General features: G+C 50.5%; 1 protein-coding gene across 1 annotated transcript; it reads left to right on the top strand.

Annotated features, from left to right (window-relative positions):
- On the top strand, positions 1–16,126 carry LOC115382510 (calmodulin-regulated spectrin-associated protein 1-like). Its single transcript, XM_030084248.1, has 19 exons — positions 1–180; positions 593–801; positions 7,215–7,477; positions 8,595–8,756; positions 8,861–8,941; positions 9,812–9,871; positions 10,088–10,229; positions 10,319–10,458; positions 10,534–10,630; positions 10,738–10,864; positions 11,624–11,709; positions 12,038–12,104; positions 12,206–14,306; positions 14,409–14,545; positions 14,627–14,835; positions 15,160–15,247; positions 15,378–15,499; positions 15,639–15,757; positions 15,832–16,126. The coding sequence occupies exons 2-19, from the start codon at positions 594–596 to the stop codon at positions 16,120–16,122; spliced, it is 4,500 nt and encodes a 1,499-aa protein (XP_029940108.1). The 5' UTR covers positions 1–180; position 593; the 3' UTR covers positions 16,123–16,126.
- Positions 16,127–18,025: the final 1,899 nt, after the last annotated feature.

The following is an 18,025-nucleotide window of genomic DNA, read 5'->3' as shown; positions in this document are numbered from 1 at the left end:
CCGCCGCCGCCGCCAGCCCGCTGCAGCTTTATCCTGAGAGGCCGGAGATTTGTGTCGCTGTTCAGGGAGGAGTCTGCCTCCCGTTTCTCCGTTAGCTGAAGCCCGGCCAGCATGTCAGCGTTCTAACAACACACCCATCTGAAAACGCTGCGAGGGGGGACTCAGATGTGCTCTTGAGAGGTGAGTCTCTGTTTGTTCCTTTTGTTTTCACCTGTGTGCGGCTTAGCTAGCTTAACGGAGCAGCGCCGCTCGGTTCGTGTCGGATCTGAAACATTACAGCAGATTAATTATCAGATTCGGGCACGTTGCTGATTAAACCGACAGCATGTTTTCTGTCAGACGGGCGACTTTTATCCCCGTGAAGGCAAACACAGTGTCACCTAACATGCACACATGCACATCCATGAATGACAGCGGAGGCTCCAGAGGAGGTGAGGTGCCATCTTCATCCTCCTCCTCGTCTCCCCGGCAGGTGCTGTCCGTCAGGGATCCGGGCCCTGCTTGTTGCTTGTTGCTCCAGAGCAGATGATGTAATGCCGCCAGGCCGCCTGCAATAAGGCAGTAACGTCTCTGTCTTTTCCCCCCCTGTCAGGATGGATGTGGAGGCGAGTGCTGGCAGGGACAGCACCCGGAGGAGAGCAGCAGCAGCGGCAGCAGATGAGGATGATGATGGAGGAAGAGCTGGAGCTGGAGCTGGAGGTGGCCTGGAGGCTCAGGTTGTACCTCTGGAGTTGTACGACTCCGCAAGAGCCAAAATAGATGCAAATCTCCGCTGGTTGTTTGCCAAAGCCTATGGTATAGGTAAGGATTGTCTTTCCTTTAATAACCGAGGCTGCATGGTGTGGTCCTTATTGATCTGTTGGGCCAACATTGGCTGTAGTGCCTGTGCCTGTTTGTAAAATGTTATGCTCTGTAGCATGGATGCCAAAAGCACATTTTAGTCCAGGAACCACATAGAGCTCAAATTTATCTTGAGTGGGCTGCACCTGTAAAATAGAGCCATTATAACCACGACTAAATCAAACATTTACTGCCTAAAATGATGTCTCCTGGTGCAGTATACACTGAAATGTCCCAGAAGCCTCCTCCTGTGTATGTTGTATTCTGCACGTCTTTCCAAAATCACGCTGACAGCATGACTTTGAACCCACTGCTGGTTTATAGTCTTTCACCGATGGTGCAGCTCGGGCCTCAGGATCGTGTTTTAATTGCTTGGTGGTTTGATGGGCCAGATTACAGTCTCCTGTGGGCTGGTTTTGGCCCACGGGCTTTATGTTTGACACCCCTGGTCTGTACGGGTGTTTCTTCAATATACTCTCTGCAGTGTAGCTGACTGAGTTCTGATCATTGAGTTTAATTGTGGGAAACTTTATTGAACAGTAACAACAAACTGTGATTAAATGTTTTAAGTCAAACACGTCTCATATATTTTGATCACATGTTAAATCTGAGGCCCGGATTTGTCAACATTTTTGAAACTTTGAGCCATTTCAAGGATGCTTTGTCATGTGAATTTAAATCACAAGTTTCTTGCAAACCCATGTCCTCCTGGCTCCCCCTGCTTAAGGCACAACACATCAGTTTGATGCCATTCATAATAATAATAATTATGCAATAAATGATCAACATGTCTGTGAATACATTAAAACATTAGTTTTTCAATAGTATTTTGCATTTATAAGATAGTTAAAAGTGGAAAGAGAACCATGAAACAAAGACCCATGAGCAGAACTGCCCGTATGCTGTGTTTCTACATTACAAATAGAAGGTTTTATTAACTGATCATTTTATTTTTTATTCATTTAGTCTGTCCTACACCGACTCCACAAAGTGAATAGTTTGGGGAAACCATAAAGAGCTCTGGATCTTCTCGCTATGAGACGAGGATCCTTCGTCACAGCAGTCAAACATTAATCAGTAGCTGCAACTGTAGCAGAGGACTGCTTTTGGAAACTACTCCTGTTTACAGACATAAGACTTTATTTAATAATAGAATAGAACAGGCTTTATTATCACTACTCAGTGTACAGTGACGTTAGAGAGCAAATGGACGAGATGCAACAACCAGAAGCAGAGCAATACGGCAGCAGACTCAGTCGTTTTACAGCAGGTGGTCTGCATTGTTTGTGTTGTGCAGAATATGTGTGAATCAATATAACAGGAAAATACATGCAATCTATACAGAAAATCAAAAGTCACACTCGATGTAATTTGCAGTGATGGATTGTGCTTCTTTCACAGAACAGGGGCGGCAGTTTATCTCTGCCACCAAACAGCAGGAAACTGCTTTAAGCATCAAGTGGAAAAAAGCCCTGAATCACAGCAGGAGTGGAAGTCAGATGTTTACACGTTTAAAAATCACTTTGGGAATACGGTTCTGACATATAATTGAAAGAGGAACATGTCCGTGTGGGAGTGTTTCCTGCTTGTGAGTGGAGATTCGTGCCGACATCCTGTGATCAGGTCACTACTCCTGCCAGCTCTGATGAGGGCCGCACATTAAAAATGACGGCTCCGCTTGGCCGGGGCGCGTGTAAATGTCTGGAAACGACTCCCTGAATGTGGGTTTTTGTGTCAGGGGCTGGCTGCTCTCCGAGGAGTGTGAGTGAGCAGGAGATCAGCTGTGCTGCTCATGCAAGTCTCCAAGTTGTGCGTCTGACAAGGAGGCATTAGCGGGAAGTGCAGAGGCGGCCTTTCAGCAGAGGAGAAACTCCTTATTTGTTGTAATGAGCGAGACGCGCTGTGTATCTGTGTTTATCTCGCCGCAGTGGATGACTCAGTATAATGAAGCTTCTAATCCCGCTAAGCCAAAAACCAAGAGGCTTAATTGTTTAGAATGAATTTAAAAGACATCCGAACTGAAGGAGCTTTGAAGCTTTTAACGTGGACGGAAAACATGGCGGTTAAACAGAATGATTCTCAACACATCCATACCATCTCGGTCTGACTGATTGTGCTGGTCCCACTGTGCTCTAAAAGAACGCCTTCTGTATTTCCAGAGTTCAGGTTGCAGCGTCACTGATGAAGCACGAGGAGTTATATCATCGGCGCTCAGGAAACAGCAAATTCTGTCGACTGTACTCAGAATTCAGTGAACAGGAGACGCTGGGGTCATGTGCACCAAGAATAGCATCAGAATCAGTCAGTTGATCAATCCCACAATGCTTTGCTCTGTGATGTAGGCTGTTTGTGACGAGCGCGCATGATTCCACGTCCAGCTGCACCGAGAAGCTCGTCGGCTGAACTGTTATCGAGCCTGTTCTGTTTCTTTTGAAGCTGAAGCACCGAAGAAACATTCCTGCTGTTGGTAACATGATGAGGAAGAGACAAACAGAAGGCGTATCATTCCCCGTGGCGTAGCGCAGCGGTGTCGCCTCCTTGCTTCGGAGCAGGATGTACAGATGTTTGCGAAGACCTTGAACAACCGGAAGCTGCAGCATCCCGACGCCGTTGCACATTTATCCATTTGTAGTTTCAATCAGAAGTGTTTGCACGACACAGCTGTAATCAGATCAGCGTTTAATTGGATTATTCATCGGCCATGTAACCACAGCTGATAGTTCTGCCAACACGTAGCGAGCGCAGGTAATAATAGTACAAGCAAAGGAACTTTGCACGTCAGGTCCTGCCGACTTATTCAGTTGTCCTGCTGTTGTTCTGAGAATGTGCCGATTTTAACAACATTCTGAACTGTGATTTATATCAACTAAAACAACAATGTCCTTTATTTGATGTCAGCAGACAGAACGAGATGTTTTCAGTTCTGCAGCAGCTTTATTCTCCACCTGTTTAGTCCTTCTGTTTCTGTGATTTACCTGCTCATTGATACTGCTGAGGCCAGAGCAGCCAAAACAGTCTCAGTGGATTAGGGCTCAGTCCAGCAAACACGCCGTGTGTGTGTGTGTGTGTGTGTGTGTGTGTGTGTGACACCCTGCACAGCGAGTCACATGTTCAAGTGTTTAATGGCGTCGGACCAGAAGACCTGGGTCTTTGTCCAACACGGCCTGTTTATCTGGTCAGGACAGATTTATTCCTGGATTTTAAAGAAACATCGAAGCGTTTGATGAATCCAGAAACAAAACAAAACAAAAAAAAAACATCGGTCCATCGTTTTTTTTCAGATCCCGCAAAGAAAAATAATGCATACGTTGACAGAACAGTGCTGTATGGCTGGTGTGAAATGGTCCTAAACAGTTACTAATTCATCGGTTTGGCTGTAAGATGTAAATAATGCATCAGTGTCTGAGTCGTTGGATTGGAGAGCAGAGCCTCCCTCGGCCTCCTCCTGCTGCCAGTGAGCGGAGGATGGGACACAAACCCAGCCCCCCACCTCCGGCCACGCTGGCATTTTCCCCATCGCCGTCTCCACGGCAACCGGGCGAGACGAAGAGGGGCATTGTGGGGCGGCCGGCGCTGAGTAAGCGGAAGACTCGGCGTCAGGACAGCGAAACCCACCCAGTCGGAGCGGCGTTAGTGTGGAGTGTGTGTTTTCTCGGCGTGCATGTGGCAGCGCCGCCTCAGCAGAGGGCACGTTGGAGGCCGAGCTGGAGCGCCCCGCAGCGGGCTGCGGTTCGAATCCCAGTCCGCACGGTGTCTTCTGCTTCGGTGCTTGTTTTATTCACAGAGTTTACAAAGTGTTTGGACTTTCAGCCAGCCTTGGAACATTTTTTGAATAAAGTATCACTTTTATACTGGTATTTAAAAGTGTTTTTAATAGAAAGTATCAGTTTAGTTTAGTTTTTCTACTGCATGTATCCCTCTAAACTGATCTAAATGAATTAATCTAAGGCGTTATTCATCACATAAATTCAAGGATTGAGACAAAGCATCAGTGGGCAAATCAGGGATGTCAAACATAAGGCCTGTGGCCCAAAACCGGCCTGTCAAAACAACAAGCAAATGGTCAGAATTTTAAAGAAAACATTGATGTTTGAAGCTGGGATTTCAGCGATGCTGCCATGAAAGCTCGCTCATTAGCTTTATGTTGAAATTTTAGTATTTTTTTGGTTTTAATTGTAAAATAGACATTTTCATCATGTGTGCACGACAAAGAAAAGCTTTTAAGTTTAAATTTAAAGAGTATTCCGCCACTATGTTACTGGCTCAGCCTGCTCAAGATGAAATGGGGCTCTGCGTCCACATCTGGATGATTATGAGCAGCGAACGTTGAGTGATGAAGCAGTTCAGCGCAGTTTAATGGATGTTTACTGCCGTCTCGCTGCCTCGCCGAGGGTTTCTCCATCGTCAGAGGAATCACTCCGCGAGAAGATCGATTCTGTTCTGCATCAACTCTGCCGACGGAACCGCAGGAAAATGGCTTCGCATAAATACTGGAAACAATTTGCTCCGTCCAATAAAACCTCTTCTGTGTATGTTGTTTAAAGTGCCCCTTAATTCCCACAATCCCCTGCTGTTGATCAGTTTTATACTGTTCTCGTCAGTCCATCATACAGACAGAATTTGAAATATAATATTCAACCAGAGTTACAGAAGGACCCGTGAATCTCAGGTGGATTGTGGGCTCCGCTCACCACGGCTGAGCCTCAGCGGCGTTCCCGCTGCTCCTGGTCTAAATCCGCCACCTGGAGCTAAATTTCGTGAGTGCCGCGGCCTTAACTCGGATTAACCTGTCCGAGGCCTGTAAAAATAGCAGCGCCACGCTCGTGTCGGCGATCACGGAAGCGTCAGGCGGACGGGGACGACGCCACCGGCTTAGCATCCCCGCCGCTAAGTCCTGTGAGCTCATTGGCTTAAGTCGCCCGGCGCACCTCGCCGCCCCGTGCGTCGCCGCGCGCCTCGCCGCCGGCTTCGCCTCGCTGCTGCTTTCTCCTGAGACTGTCTAATACCTTGACAGTCTGTGTCCTGAGAGTTTCTCTTACGTAACGTGCGAGGCGTCGGCGTCAGAGCAGAAAATAGTTTGAGCGTTGATTTGTGACTGGATTGATCTGGAGAGTAGAAAGCAGACGACATCCTGGTGTTTGATCTGCAGTCTGGCTCTGTGCTTAAATGTTTTACTGTAAACTTGGGCGACTCTGTGGGTTTCCAGTCCGTCTCGGGGTGTTTGGAGGTCTGGTGCTGCTTCAGCTTGAAGCTCAAACTTTAATTCACTGCTTTTTCACCTCAAATGAAGCATTCGGCTCTAATTCTGTCTCTTACTCCAATGAAGCCAAATTCTCTGCAACTCTTTTGGAGCATTCTTTTTGACCGATTCATCTTTCTCTTTATACTCCTTTCACACTGGACTCTGATGACTGATGACTCTATGATAGTCAGATTGCCTTATGAGACTGTCCTAAAGGATTTTTCTCCAAAAATGAAACATGTTCAATTTCATGCTGCAGACTTCTCACAGTAAATTCCAAAGTGTTAATTAACTCTGAGAGCGTTGAAGACTGGATTCTTATATTGCAGTGTTAAATGAACATCTGAAGGTGTCTTTTTTTCCCCACTGTGTGAATTAACACTGTATAGATTTCATCATCAACAAAGAGTAGTGTTAATAGTACTAACTACACAGTGTCAACACTGGCCAGTGTTGATTGTTAACACTACAATATATATAGGAGATTATGTAGGAGGCCAGTATTTAACACACTCAGAGTTAATTTGTGAGTGAATTTACAGTGTATTGTTGCTGTTTATTGGTGAACAGTCCGAGATCAATCTGCAATATGCGGCAAGAGACCGAAATATGTGAGATCACTGCGAAGTGAGTAGGAGATGGGTCGCAGTCGTAGAAAATGGAAAAATGCCAATGATTGTGCGGCATTATGGACTGTAAAATACGTGTGCAGCAACAGTGTCGGTTCTTGGAAAGTGTGAAATGAAAACTTCTTCCAGGTTATTAATATCCAGGAACATTCCTCCTCAAAATCACAGGTAGAAGTGACGAGTATCACCATTCAGCTGGTCTTTTATGCTGTTTGAAGCAGGCACACGTGGTCATGCAGGAATTTCATCTGATAACAGCATTGTTTATGAGACCCATTCGATGTAAAGGAGATCAGATCTAATTACAGCTGCAAAGTCAGACCGCCAGCACTGTGAGATGCTCCAGCGGCGTCCACCAGTGGTGCCACACCAGGGCTCAGACACACCTCTCCTTTCTTTTTTTGATGAGAAATTGCTTCTCGGTTGACCTCATCCCATCAGGGACTGCAGTCCCAAACACAAAACCTCTCTCAATGTTTCCTTGTGACTGTTCATCTCGGCAGATCACATCCCTCCAGACCTGCGAGACCCGTTCTACACGGACCAGTATGAGCAGGAGCACATCAAGCCGCCCGTCCTGCGCCTGCTGCTGTCCGCGGAGCTGTACTGCCGGGTGTGCGGCCTCATCCTGCACGGCGAGCAGGCCGCCTCGCTGCAGAGCCACCAGGCCGTCATCCAGGCCCTGTCCAGGAGAGGCGTCTACGTCCTGGAGACCGACAGCACGCCCGTGTCCCACCTGGACCTCTGCTCCGCTCCCATCAAAATGGTCGGTCGACGCGTCACGCGTTCATTCCGTCAGTGTTTGGACAAAGTCATTTAAATTATTGTATTTCCTTTGTGTGATTTTTTTTTTTTTTTTTTAAGAAAATATGAAAAGCCAATTGAAACTTTGCATTTTCTAAGAGTTCATATTGGTGAATTAAACATCTGCAGAGCTCTCTCAAAGTATTTTACTGCTTGTTCCACCGCCTGAAGGAGTCAGAAAAGCATATTTCACGTTTTCAATTATCCCTCAGATCAGTCAGGAGATACTGATGTTTTTGTGAATTATGGTTCCCTCTCTGCTGTAGTATCACCCAGTGAACCGTCGGCCCACGCTCGCCATCTGGTTCTCAGCTATTATGACTTTGCTTTCTGCAGCCAAATGTGAGCCGGGAGTCTTGGAATAAATAAATAATGCACCAGCGGGTTTGACTGTTTTGCAGGTTTTAAAGTCTGCGACTAAATCATTCATGAGGCGCATTGAGCCAACTGCTCAGGCTTTCTTTTTTATTTTTTTTTAATATGCATTTAGCAGGAAGCCACTTTGCAGAAGTATTAGTCCCAGCTGACAGGTGTGGGAGCAGCAACGCCGTGCAAGCTGGCGCTGAAGACGCTGCGCTCATCAGAAATTACAGAGAAGAGCGTTTACTGCTGGTTTAGATTCATATTAGTCTCCAGCAGAGTTTGCTAATGAGACATTTTCCACATGAATTCTACAAATCCAACCCTCATCTATCAGAGTGTATCAAAAGGATCTTTAGGATTCTTGTCTCAAAGAGAATACCCATTCAGTCCAGTCTGGCTCTTTTATCTGGCTCTGGCTTAAACAGAAAGTTCTTATGAAAGGAAATATATTCACCGTTTCATACTTTCTATTGGGTTTTAGTTAATTTTTCTTTAGACTTGTCTTTGTTGTGCAGAGAGGCTTTTATATGGAAACAGAAAAAAAAAGTTTACCTGCATTTTATTATTATGAACTGAAGTAAAGGAAAAAAATGTGACTTTTTAATACTTAAAAATTGGTTGATTATCTGTGATTTGGCAAAGGGAATGCTTCCAGATCCATAGCTCGTTTCACAAGGTTGCATCCAGATTTAACCGGGAACCTTTCCCTCGTTCAGAGCGCCCACATCCACCTGATCGACGCCCTGATGACGGCCTACATGGTGGAGATGATCAGCATCGAGAAGGTGGTGTCCAGCGTGAAGAGATTCTCCATCTTCAGTGCCTCCAAGGAGCTTCCCTTCGACCTGGAAGACGCCATGCTCTTCTGGATTAACAAGGTGTGTGTTTCTGTGTGTGTGTGTGTGTGTTCCTGCTGATTAGTGCTGTGTTCCTGGATCTGTGCCTGGATCTGTGCCGACCTGCAGCTTCTTTGTGACGACAGGTGAACATGAAAATGAGGGAGATCACAGAGAAAGAGTGTAAAATGAAGCAGCATCTGCTGGATTCCCCGAGCCATCAGAAGGTGAAACGGTGTTTTCCTTCCGTCTCTCTCTGTCTGTCTTGTTTCCCTGAAGCCATTATAACACGATAAATAGTAAGACCGGAGTTTTCTAATGTGGATCTTTGTGAATTCAGATGCTTCACACATCAAACAGCCAAATTTGTGTTTTTCTGGAAGTGAGCGTTCGTTCTCAGAGTGAGCCGCTGAACATCAGGCTGCTTCCTGTTTCTCCCGCCTTGTTCCTAAAACTAAACATGGTGGACCCCGTCCATCTGCAGCTCCTCCAGTCGTGTCTCCTCCTCTGACAGGAGGCCATCTGAGTCCTTCCCGCTGTATCTGGCCCCTGACTTGTTTGCTGCTCTTCCTCTTTGTGTCTTTCCCCCTTCGTCTCAGTCTCCGTCCAAATGGTACTGGAAGCTTGTCCCTGTAAGTCCTCTCTCCTCCATGAGTCCATGTTTGTCAGTGTCGGCTTTGGGTTGAAGGAAGCATCACAGGCTTCAGAATACACCACGACAGGATGCATATGGGTGTCAAACATGAGGCCCGTGGGGCGAAACTGGTCCGCAGGAGGCTGTGATCCGGCCCGCTAAAACACCGAGCAAATTCGAAATGTTTTAACGAAAGAAGTGGGACTGAAATGAGTTTGACGCCTCTGTGTTCGTGCACTGAGGCAGGCATGAATGCAGAATGAAGATGACACAGCGCCCCTTAGTGGCAGCAGGGAGGAACAACAAGTGGATCAGACTCGTCCCTTCACAGTTCTCCTGTTTGTGTTTCACCTTTCCCTCTGGCTCTGCATCTTCCGTTGATTCTCAGACCCGCCGCTCGTCCCGACCTCGTCCCCCCACCCTCATTAACCCCCCTCCACTCATGTCTGTCTCCCCCCTCCAGCCTGACATCCTGCATGCTCTGGCTCATTGCTTGTTGGAGCCTGTGGAGTTCTCTCGTGTGGTAACGTACCGTCACTCTGCTTCGTTTCTTGTTTTTTTTGTTTTCATTTCAAATTCACTTCATTCTTAAATTCACAAAAATCCCTGTCAGCCCCGGAAACAAATCAGCGTGTGTGTGTGTGTATGTGTGTGATAAGAGAGGCAGATGACAGTTGTGTGATTGACGGAGTCCGTGACTCAGCCTTACGTAAGTGGAACGCTCTCTCTCGCTGCGTAGGTGCGTTACCGCAGAGATCACCTGTCGGGTCGCACGCTCCAGCACTTCCCGCTGCTGGACGACCTGCTGAAGGACGTGTCCGACGGCGCCGCCCTGCTGGCGCTCGTCCACTTCTACTGCCCGGAGCTCATCAGGCTGGAAGGTGCGGCGACGCCGGGCTTTAGAACCACAGTCCTCCAATAAATGATGGTTCTTTCGTGACATTGACCTTCTCCGCCCTCCCTCCTGCAGATATCTGTCTGAAGGAGATTCCCTCCATAGCAGACAGTCTGTACAACATTCAGCTGCTGAAGGAGTTTTCAAACGAGTACCTGAACAGATGTTTCTACCTGAAGCCTGAAGACCTGCTGTATTCTCCACCGGTGCTGAAAGTGAGAGCAAATCATCGGAGACCATCTCAGGTTTCTGGCCGTTCTTTTGTCTTGACTGTTTCTCGTGTTTTGCAGAGCAATGTGATGGTCTTCATCGCTGAGCTGTTCTGGTGGTTTGAGAGTGTGAAGCCTGATTTTGTTCAACCAAGAGACCTTCAGGACGTGAAGGATGGTATGAAGTGATCTAGATTTGAAGCTAAAGAATCGTTTCTCTCAGTGAAACCTCGCAGAAACAGTAAAGCTCGCTGTAACGCCCTCCTTCATGCGCCGCCGTCACAGTGAGACTGCTGCTGCAGCCCAAGACGTCTCGGTCCTTCGCGCCCGTCTCAAACGTCACCAAGCGAAGCTTCCTGACGACGTCGAGCTCTGCTGACGTGTTGACGGCGCCGAAGAGCCCCGAGCCCAGGTACCGGGAAGACACACTCCAGTGAGACATGCAGTAGTTACAACCGTCTGTTTTCCTTCAAAGACCTCAGGAAAATGCTCTTTTCAGCCAGGATTTCTCCGTTTTTGAGGTTTTATGCTTGAAATATGAGCCTTTTAGAGAACTGTACTTATATGATATGCTCTTTGTGTTCGTACTGTAGCTCTGGTTTTATTAGTCTCACTCGCAGAGTGTGTTTTCTTACTTTTTGTGACTCAGGAGAACTTCAGATTACATCCAGAGCCTGTTGAGGTGTTTCAGCGTTCTGATTAATATTCATGCCAGTCTAAAGGTTTTCCAGGTGACTGCAGAGTCGGCTCAGGATCTCCAGCAGCAAAGAGAACTCCATAGTCCTCTGAACATCTTCAGTCCAATTAAATCCTCTTTTTTCAGTCTGAGGGCCGTCAGGGTTCATGAAGTAAAAGCAACTCAGAAAGATAAGAAGGCCCGAGACCATTAAGACATTTAAAAACCATTAAAAGAACCTTAAAATCGATTGTGAAGCACACGAGGAGCCAATGCAGCGACTGCAAAACCGCTGTAATATGAGCCGTCTTCTGGTCTTCGTCAGGTTGTGCTGCTGAATTTTCCAAAAGTTGTAGAAATGAAATACTTGTTTTGGGAGAACCAGAGTCAAAAGCCTCGTTTATACTATCGTTTCAAGTGTAGATGCTTTCCATCTGTCCAGACGTTTCCATCTGATTAGGAAGAATAATCCAAACCATCTTGTTTGTCTTCCAGTGCTAAATCAGTTTCATCAATCCCATCTCACTCTTTGCTGCCCCTGAGACAAAGACAGCAGCCGGCGGCTGACGACGGCAGTTCAGGTACAAAGAAAAGGGACGTTTTTCGCAGCGCAAATAGAGACAAAAAGCTTAATAAAATATGTTGGGGTTTTTTTGGGGGTTTTTTTGGCAAAGAATTTAACAAACAAGTAATAATTTTCCATTTATCCTGATGTGAATATACACATTTTGCTCTTATCGTGGCATTTAACGCGCCTCTTCCAGTCGTCAGATTGCAGCAGGAACGTCTCGCGTTGTGACCTTTTAAAATCACAGACTTAATGGGCTCTTCTCTAAAGGTTGGGTTGTTCAGATCAGCCGACAGTGACGTTACACATTTCCTGATGTGAATCATATGTTCTCTGCTCAGAGGGCAGGAACCGGGCCAACGAGCCGTACCGAGGTTCCCTCCTGGCCTGGCCGGAGAGGAGGCCCAGGTGAGCCGATCGGTCACAGCTGCACGCTTCCTGTAACGATATCAGTTCCCGATGAAGACCTCAGTGATTGATGGACCTCCTGTTCTGTCGCCCCCCTCCAGGCCCGTCTCCCAGCCCGTGCCCTACGCCCTGCATTTCGCTCTGGAGGACGACGCAGACAGCGTCAGCCTCGCTCGCTCCATCAGCAAAGACAGCCTGGCTTCCAACGTCCTGAGCATCACGCCGAAGCACGCGCACCGGCTCAGCGGTCAGAGCCTGCTCAGCCACATGCGCATCGAGGACGAGGAGGAGGAGGTCGAGGAGGAGGAGCTGGTCGCCGTCGTGCACCCGTCGGTCTTCTCCCGGCGGCGAGCGGGAAGCGACATGGAGCAGGACGAGCTGGAGACGCCGAACGCGCCGCCCACCCCCAGGGTCCCTTCCTGTCTCGACACGGCGCCCTTCGCCCTGGACTGCCAGCCCGACGGCTACTACCTGGAGCCTTTGATGCCCGCCGTCTCGAAGCCGGCGAAGGAGAAGAGCATCAGCCTGAACAAGCAGGAGGAGAGTGGAGAAGGCCGCTGTCGAGCCAGGAGAGGAGCCGCCGGCGTCCCGCAGAGGAAATCCCCCGTGGTGGAAGCGGCGTCGGCTGCTCTGAGGCCGAGCGCGGACGGATCGACGGGCGCGACGCCGGCTCAAGGCTTCTTCCTCCATTTGTCCGAAGAGCCGGATTTCGACAGTCCGTTCTCGTCCGTGCTGGAGCCGGGGCCCGACTCCGACTCCGACATCGCAGACCTGGAGGACGAGGACTTTCCCGAGTACGCACAGGCGGAGGGAGAGTCGGACAAGCTGAGAGACGACCTGAAGGTGAGTGAGCGGGGGGACAAGGAGGACGGCAGCGGCCGCTCCAGCCCGTGCCCCAGCACCGTGTCGTGGGCGAGCAGCTGCAGCGCCTCGGGCAGCAACAGCATCAAGATGACCAGCTTCGCCGAGAGGAAGCTCCTCAAACTGGGCCTGCGCGAAGGATGCTCCAGCACCAGCAGCTCCCAGAAGACCACTCCGGACGGCCCGGAGGCCGCGCCCTGCCCGCCCTGGCAGCTGAAGAGCGACCCGACCCCGGGCTGGCTGGGGAAGGAGCCCGGCGCCGCGCTGGGGAAGAGTCTGGCGGTCAGTCCGTCCGCCGTGCCTTCGGAGCTGCTGCAGCTCCACATGCGGCTGGAGGAGCAGCGGCGCGCCATCGAGTACCAGAAGAAGAAGATGGAGACGCTGTCGGCCCGGCAGAGGCTGAAGCTGGGGAAAGCTGCGTTCCTCAACATCGTCAAGAAGGGCGGAGGGAGGAGCGACACGCTTCCGTTACCGCTGAGACACTCCCACGAGTCCAAAGAGCTCACAGCCGCCGACCGCAGCAAAGCGAGGAGCCCGTCCAGCAGGGACGACTCCTGCCTGGACGCCCTGAAGCTGCAGGCCCGAGCAGAGGAGGGACAGATCGGCAGGGACAACAAGCTGAGCCACCTGTCCCCGGACGGCGCGGCCGAGCCCGACCTGAACGAGTGCTCGCGCTCCATCGACCTGCTGAACGAGGCCATCGGCGCCATCCAGCAGCAGATGCTGCAGCTGTCGTTCCAGCAGGACCTCCTGATGAAGCACAACGCCGCCTCGCCCTCCGACCCCGCTCAGTCCGCCCCAAGCACAACCCCGAGCACAACGGACTCCTCGTCCTCTACCTCAGACTCCAGGCCTTACGCCGTGCACTTCGTGGACATCGGCGGCGGCGGCGGCGGTTCCGTCCCGGCCCGCCGGCCCCCCAGGCTCACCTCCAGCCAGCGCAGCAGGACGTCGGAACGGAAGCAGAGCAAGTCGAAAACGGAGCGCACGCCTTCTCCGAAGGGAGACCGGGAGGCGGGAAGCGCCGCCGAGAGCGCCAAGACGGAGAGGAGCATTCTGAGGAAGTCCACCTTCAAAGTTCACGACGCCGTGCGCGTCGCGGACAAGCCGCAGCCTCAGCTTCCCCCCGCTTCGCCGCCGCAGAACGACGGGCGAGAGGAAAACACGGCTACGAACTCAGGGAGTGACGCCGTCACCGGTGACGAGGGTCCCAGGGTCAAAGGTCAGCTGATAGAGGTGGACCTTTCAGAGGTGAAGGATGCACCGGAGGACGGCGGCGCCGACGGTACCGAGAGCACAGCAGAGGGCGAGCAGAAGAACGTGCTGGGCTTCTTCTTCAAGGTAACAACAAGAAGTTTCTTTTTTTTTTATTATTGAGTTTGTGATTCAGAAGAGTTTTTTTTTTTTTATTTTATTACAAGCATCTTTTTTTTCATGTTTCAGGACGATGAGAAAGCAGAAGATGAGATGGCGAAGCGTCGCGCCGCTTTTCTCCTCAAACAGCAGCGCAAAGCCGAAGAGGCGAGGCTGCGGAAGCTACAGCAGGAAGCCGAGAGCGAGCTGAAGCGTGACGAGGCCCGGTACGCTCTGAACGCACCGCCGCTGCTGCCGCCGCCGCCGCCACGGAGCTCCCTTCTCACTCCTCTCACCATTTCCTCAAGGCGCAAGGCGGAGGAGGACCGCATTCGGAAGGAGGAGGAGAAGGCGCGCCGCGAGCTGATCAAGCAGGAGTATCTGCGGCGGAAGCAGCAGGCCCTGATGGAGGAGCAGGGCCTGGTCAAGCCCCGCCCACGCCCCAAATCCCGGAGGAACAGACCCAAGTCGCTGCACCGCGAGGAGTCCGGCAGCCTCTCCAAAGGATCCGCCACCCGTAAGACCACGCCTTGTTTCTCGCCGGGCTTGTTTCCGTGTTGTCGTCGGTGTGTGTCGTGCGTTGTCGTGCACCCCCTCTGAGTCTGTGTGTCGCGCAGGTGGTTCTCTGAAGGTTTCCAGGCTGATCAGAGCGCAGGGCTCGGCAGCAGCAGGCTGCAGGGGAGGTGAACCTTCTAACCTGCTCTGCATGCCGTTCAGTCAGCCGGCTCCCTCCAGCTCGACAGGGAGACCAATCAGTGCCGTTAGATCAGAATCAATGAGCAAAAGTCGAGGGAAACATCAGAAAACCAGCTGCTGATGAATCCCTGTCGTTTCCCTCCAGCGGATCTGAGCTGCAGCCATCGAGGGTCGACGCTGTCTCTGGCCACGGAGGTGGACAGCGTCCTGTCCGGGGAGGCGGAGTCACACAGGTGAGAACTCCTCAGACACACACACTCACACATGCGCATTTTCTCCTTGAAGCCAGGTGACCTCTGAGTGTGTGTGTGTGTGTGTGTGTGTGTGTGTGTGTGTGTGTGTGTGTGTGTGTGTGTGTGGCAGGGCGGAGTCGGTCTGCTCCGTGGAGTCGTTCCCCCTGCTGAGCAGGGCGTCCAGCAGGAACATGGAGCGGGACTGGGAGAACGGCTCCATCGCTTCGTCCATCACGTCCATCGAGTACAACGGTGGGAAGGAAAACTCTACATGTTCACAGGAAATGCAGCAAATATGACCCTTTATGAGCAGATAGTGGAGATTCCAGGAAGTTATCTCGCCTCCCTGATAAACTTTTCTGACTTTTCTGTCTCGCTCTGCTTGTTAAAGGTCCGAAACTCTTCAAGGAGCCGAGCTCCAAGTCCAACAAGCCAATCATCGTCAACGCCATCGCTCACTGCTGCCTGGCTGGGAAGGTGAACGAGGTCCAGAAGAACGTCATCCTGGAGGTCAGATCTGTGTGTTTGTGTGTTTCCGGTCTGTTGCGTACAGAACGTGACGTGTTTTTGCCGGTGACCAACAGGAGCTGGAGAAGTGCGAGTCCAATCACCTGATCATCCTCTTCCGGGACGGCGGCTGCCAGTTCCGCGCCGTCTACTCCTACTCGCCGGACACCGAGGAGATCGTGAAGTTCACGGGCACGGGGCCGCGCGCCATCGGCCGCAAGATGATCGACAAGCTGTACAAGTACAGCTCCGACCGCAAGCAGTTCACCGTCATCCCCGCCAAGTCGGTGTCGGTCAGCGTGGACGCCCTGACCATCCACAACCACCTCTGGCAGGTCAAGCGGCCCGGCAGCGCCCGGCGGAAGTGAAGCGGCGGCGGATTCTGCCGTGCGGACTCGTGTTGGGCGGGACCCAGGAAACACGAGGCGTCGTCAGAGGGCAGAACGCCGGGGTTTGATCGGTAGAACCGTCCTGCTCGTACCAGACGCCGATCCGGGCCTCTCATGTAGCAGAACCGGAATCCTGGACCTGGGAGGTGAACTGAGTCGACCTGGAGTAGAGGTCAGGCTGCTGACACCAAGTGCAACTATAACCGGCAGAGGTGAACTTCCTTCAGCTTTGCTCTTTCAGCTTGGCAAAAAAAAAAAAAAAAAAATCCCCTCCTGCTGTGATTGATCCAAACGGCACACAGAGGCGTCCTCTCCTGCGACTGTACCTTTTATTATGCGGATGGAGCTTTTTCTAAACCCGCCTGCAGAATGGCTGTCAGTCGGTGCTCTCGTCTCGTCCCGTTTTCTATCTGGTGTGTTTGCGGAAGTGTGAGAGTGTCTTTGTGCTGCGGACCCGGAGAGCCTGCGTTCGGCCCTGAATGTCTTCACTCATCTGATTATGCTTTAAAACTCATGTGATGCAAACAGAATGACTTTTGTTTTTTTTTGTTGTTGCTGCTGGAGGACAAATGGTTACAGTGAGGGAAGTTGTTCCAAAGCATAAAAAGCGTTTGAAACCGAGTCAGTATAGCTTCGTATTAACTTCATGCTTCTGTTCCAACGCTGCATGAGTCTTCTGAGATCTCCGCCTGGCTCGCAGCGCCGAACCGGAACGACTGAGCTGTGCTGCCGAACCCCGAGCTGCTGGTTAGATCTACGTATTTAATGTAGCCGCGGACACTCAGCGCCAGCCTCCCCCCTCTACTGACCGATCGCAGCAGCTGGGATGGATATTCATGGGAAAAAATCTGCACAATACTTGATATTTGTTTGCTGCATTTTGTACATTTTTTGAGTAGTTTTGTTTTTTGTACTCGATGTACAAGTTCTGTTTACTAAAAAACCAGGCTCTATTTTAAAGGTTTATTCTGTTAAAGGCATTCAGAGATGTCAAGAGTTTTCATTTCATTGTGTTAAATTCTTATGTTTATTTATTTCAGAGATAATAAAAGGTTACTAGCTACGATTTCTTGCAAAATTTGAGGCTTTTTGTGTTTTGTCTTTCCTGAATGCCCTCACATTCATACTGCATCACTTTGTTATATGAAACAGGAATGAAACGAGGAAGGATTGACTCTGAAAAGATCAAGAAAAGAAAAGAGTGCTGCAAAGGAAGAAGGGTTGCTGTTCACATCTCTGTTACTCTGACTTAAAACAACCACACTTGAAATTAGTTATTTAGCAGAGAAAGAATTTGCTCAGAGGAGGATTCAGGAGGTTCAGGACGATGAGATCCTGGGAAACACAAACAAACCAAGAACCAGAACACCTGGAAGAAGCCCTGTATAAAGCACAGCGACCAGCTGGAGGCAATCACACACTCAGGAGCAGCTGAAACATATCAGTCTGAGGAGAGGCCATGAACCAGGAAGTAAGTCATAGGAGATCTGCACTGTTTGTGGGTGTTCTTGCTGGTTGGCTCTGTCCAGTCCTGCTGCTCGGGAAGCCAATTATTGTCATTTTTTGTGTGTGTGGATGAGCTTGTTGTTCATATATCCATCCAACCATTTTCTACCGCTTATCCAGGGCCGGGTCGCGGGGGCAGCAGTCTCAGCAGAGATGCCCAGACTTCCCTGTCCCCAGACACTTCCTCCAGCTCCTCTGGCAGGATCCCAAGGCGTTCCCAGGCCAGCCGAGAGACATGGTCTCTCCAGCGTGTCCTGGGTCTTCCCCAGGGTCTCCTCCCAGTGGGACATGCCCGGAACACCTCTCTAGGGAGGCGTCCAGGAGGCATCCTAACCAGATGCCCGAGCCACCTCAGCTGGCCCCTCTCGATGTGGAG

This window comes from Salarias fasciatus (genome assembly GCF_902148845.1).
Source record: "Salarias fasciatus chromosome 7 unlocalized genomic scaffold, fSalaFa1.1 super_scaffold_4, whole genome shotgun sequence".
NCBI lineage: Eukaryota > Metazoa > Chordata > Actinopteri > Blenniiformes > Blenniidae > Salarias > Salarias fasciatus.
This window is presented reverse-complemented; position numbering and strand designations above follow the sequence as displayed.

Bases quoted from the DNA above. Each gene is read 5' to 3' on its own strand.
- LOC115382510 (XM_030084248.1), top strand. From the start codon at position 594: ATGGATGTGGAGGCGAGTGCTGGCAGGGACAGCACCCGGAGGAGAGCA. The intron at 11,710-12,037 runs GTACAAAGAAAA...TTCTCTGCTCAG, and splicing joins GGCTGACGACGGCAGTTCAG to AGGGCAGGAACCGGGCCAAC. The intron at 15,500-15,638 runs GTGGGAAGGAAA...TGCTTGTTAAAG, and splicing joins CACGTCCATCGAGTACAACG to GTCCGAAACTCTTCAAGGAG.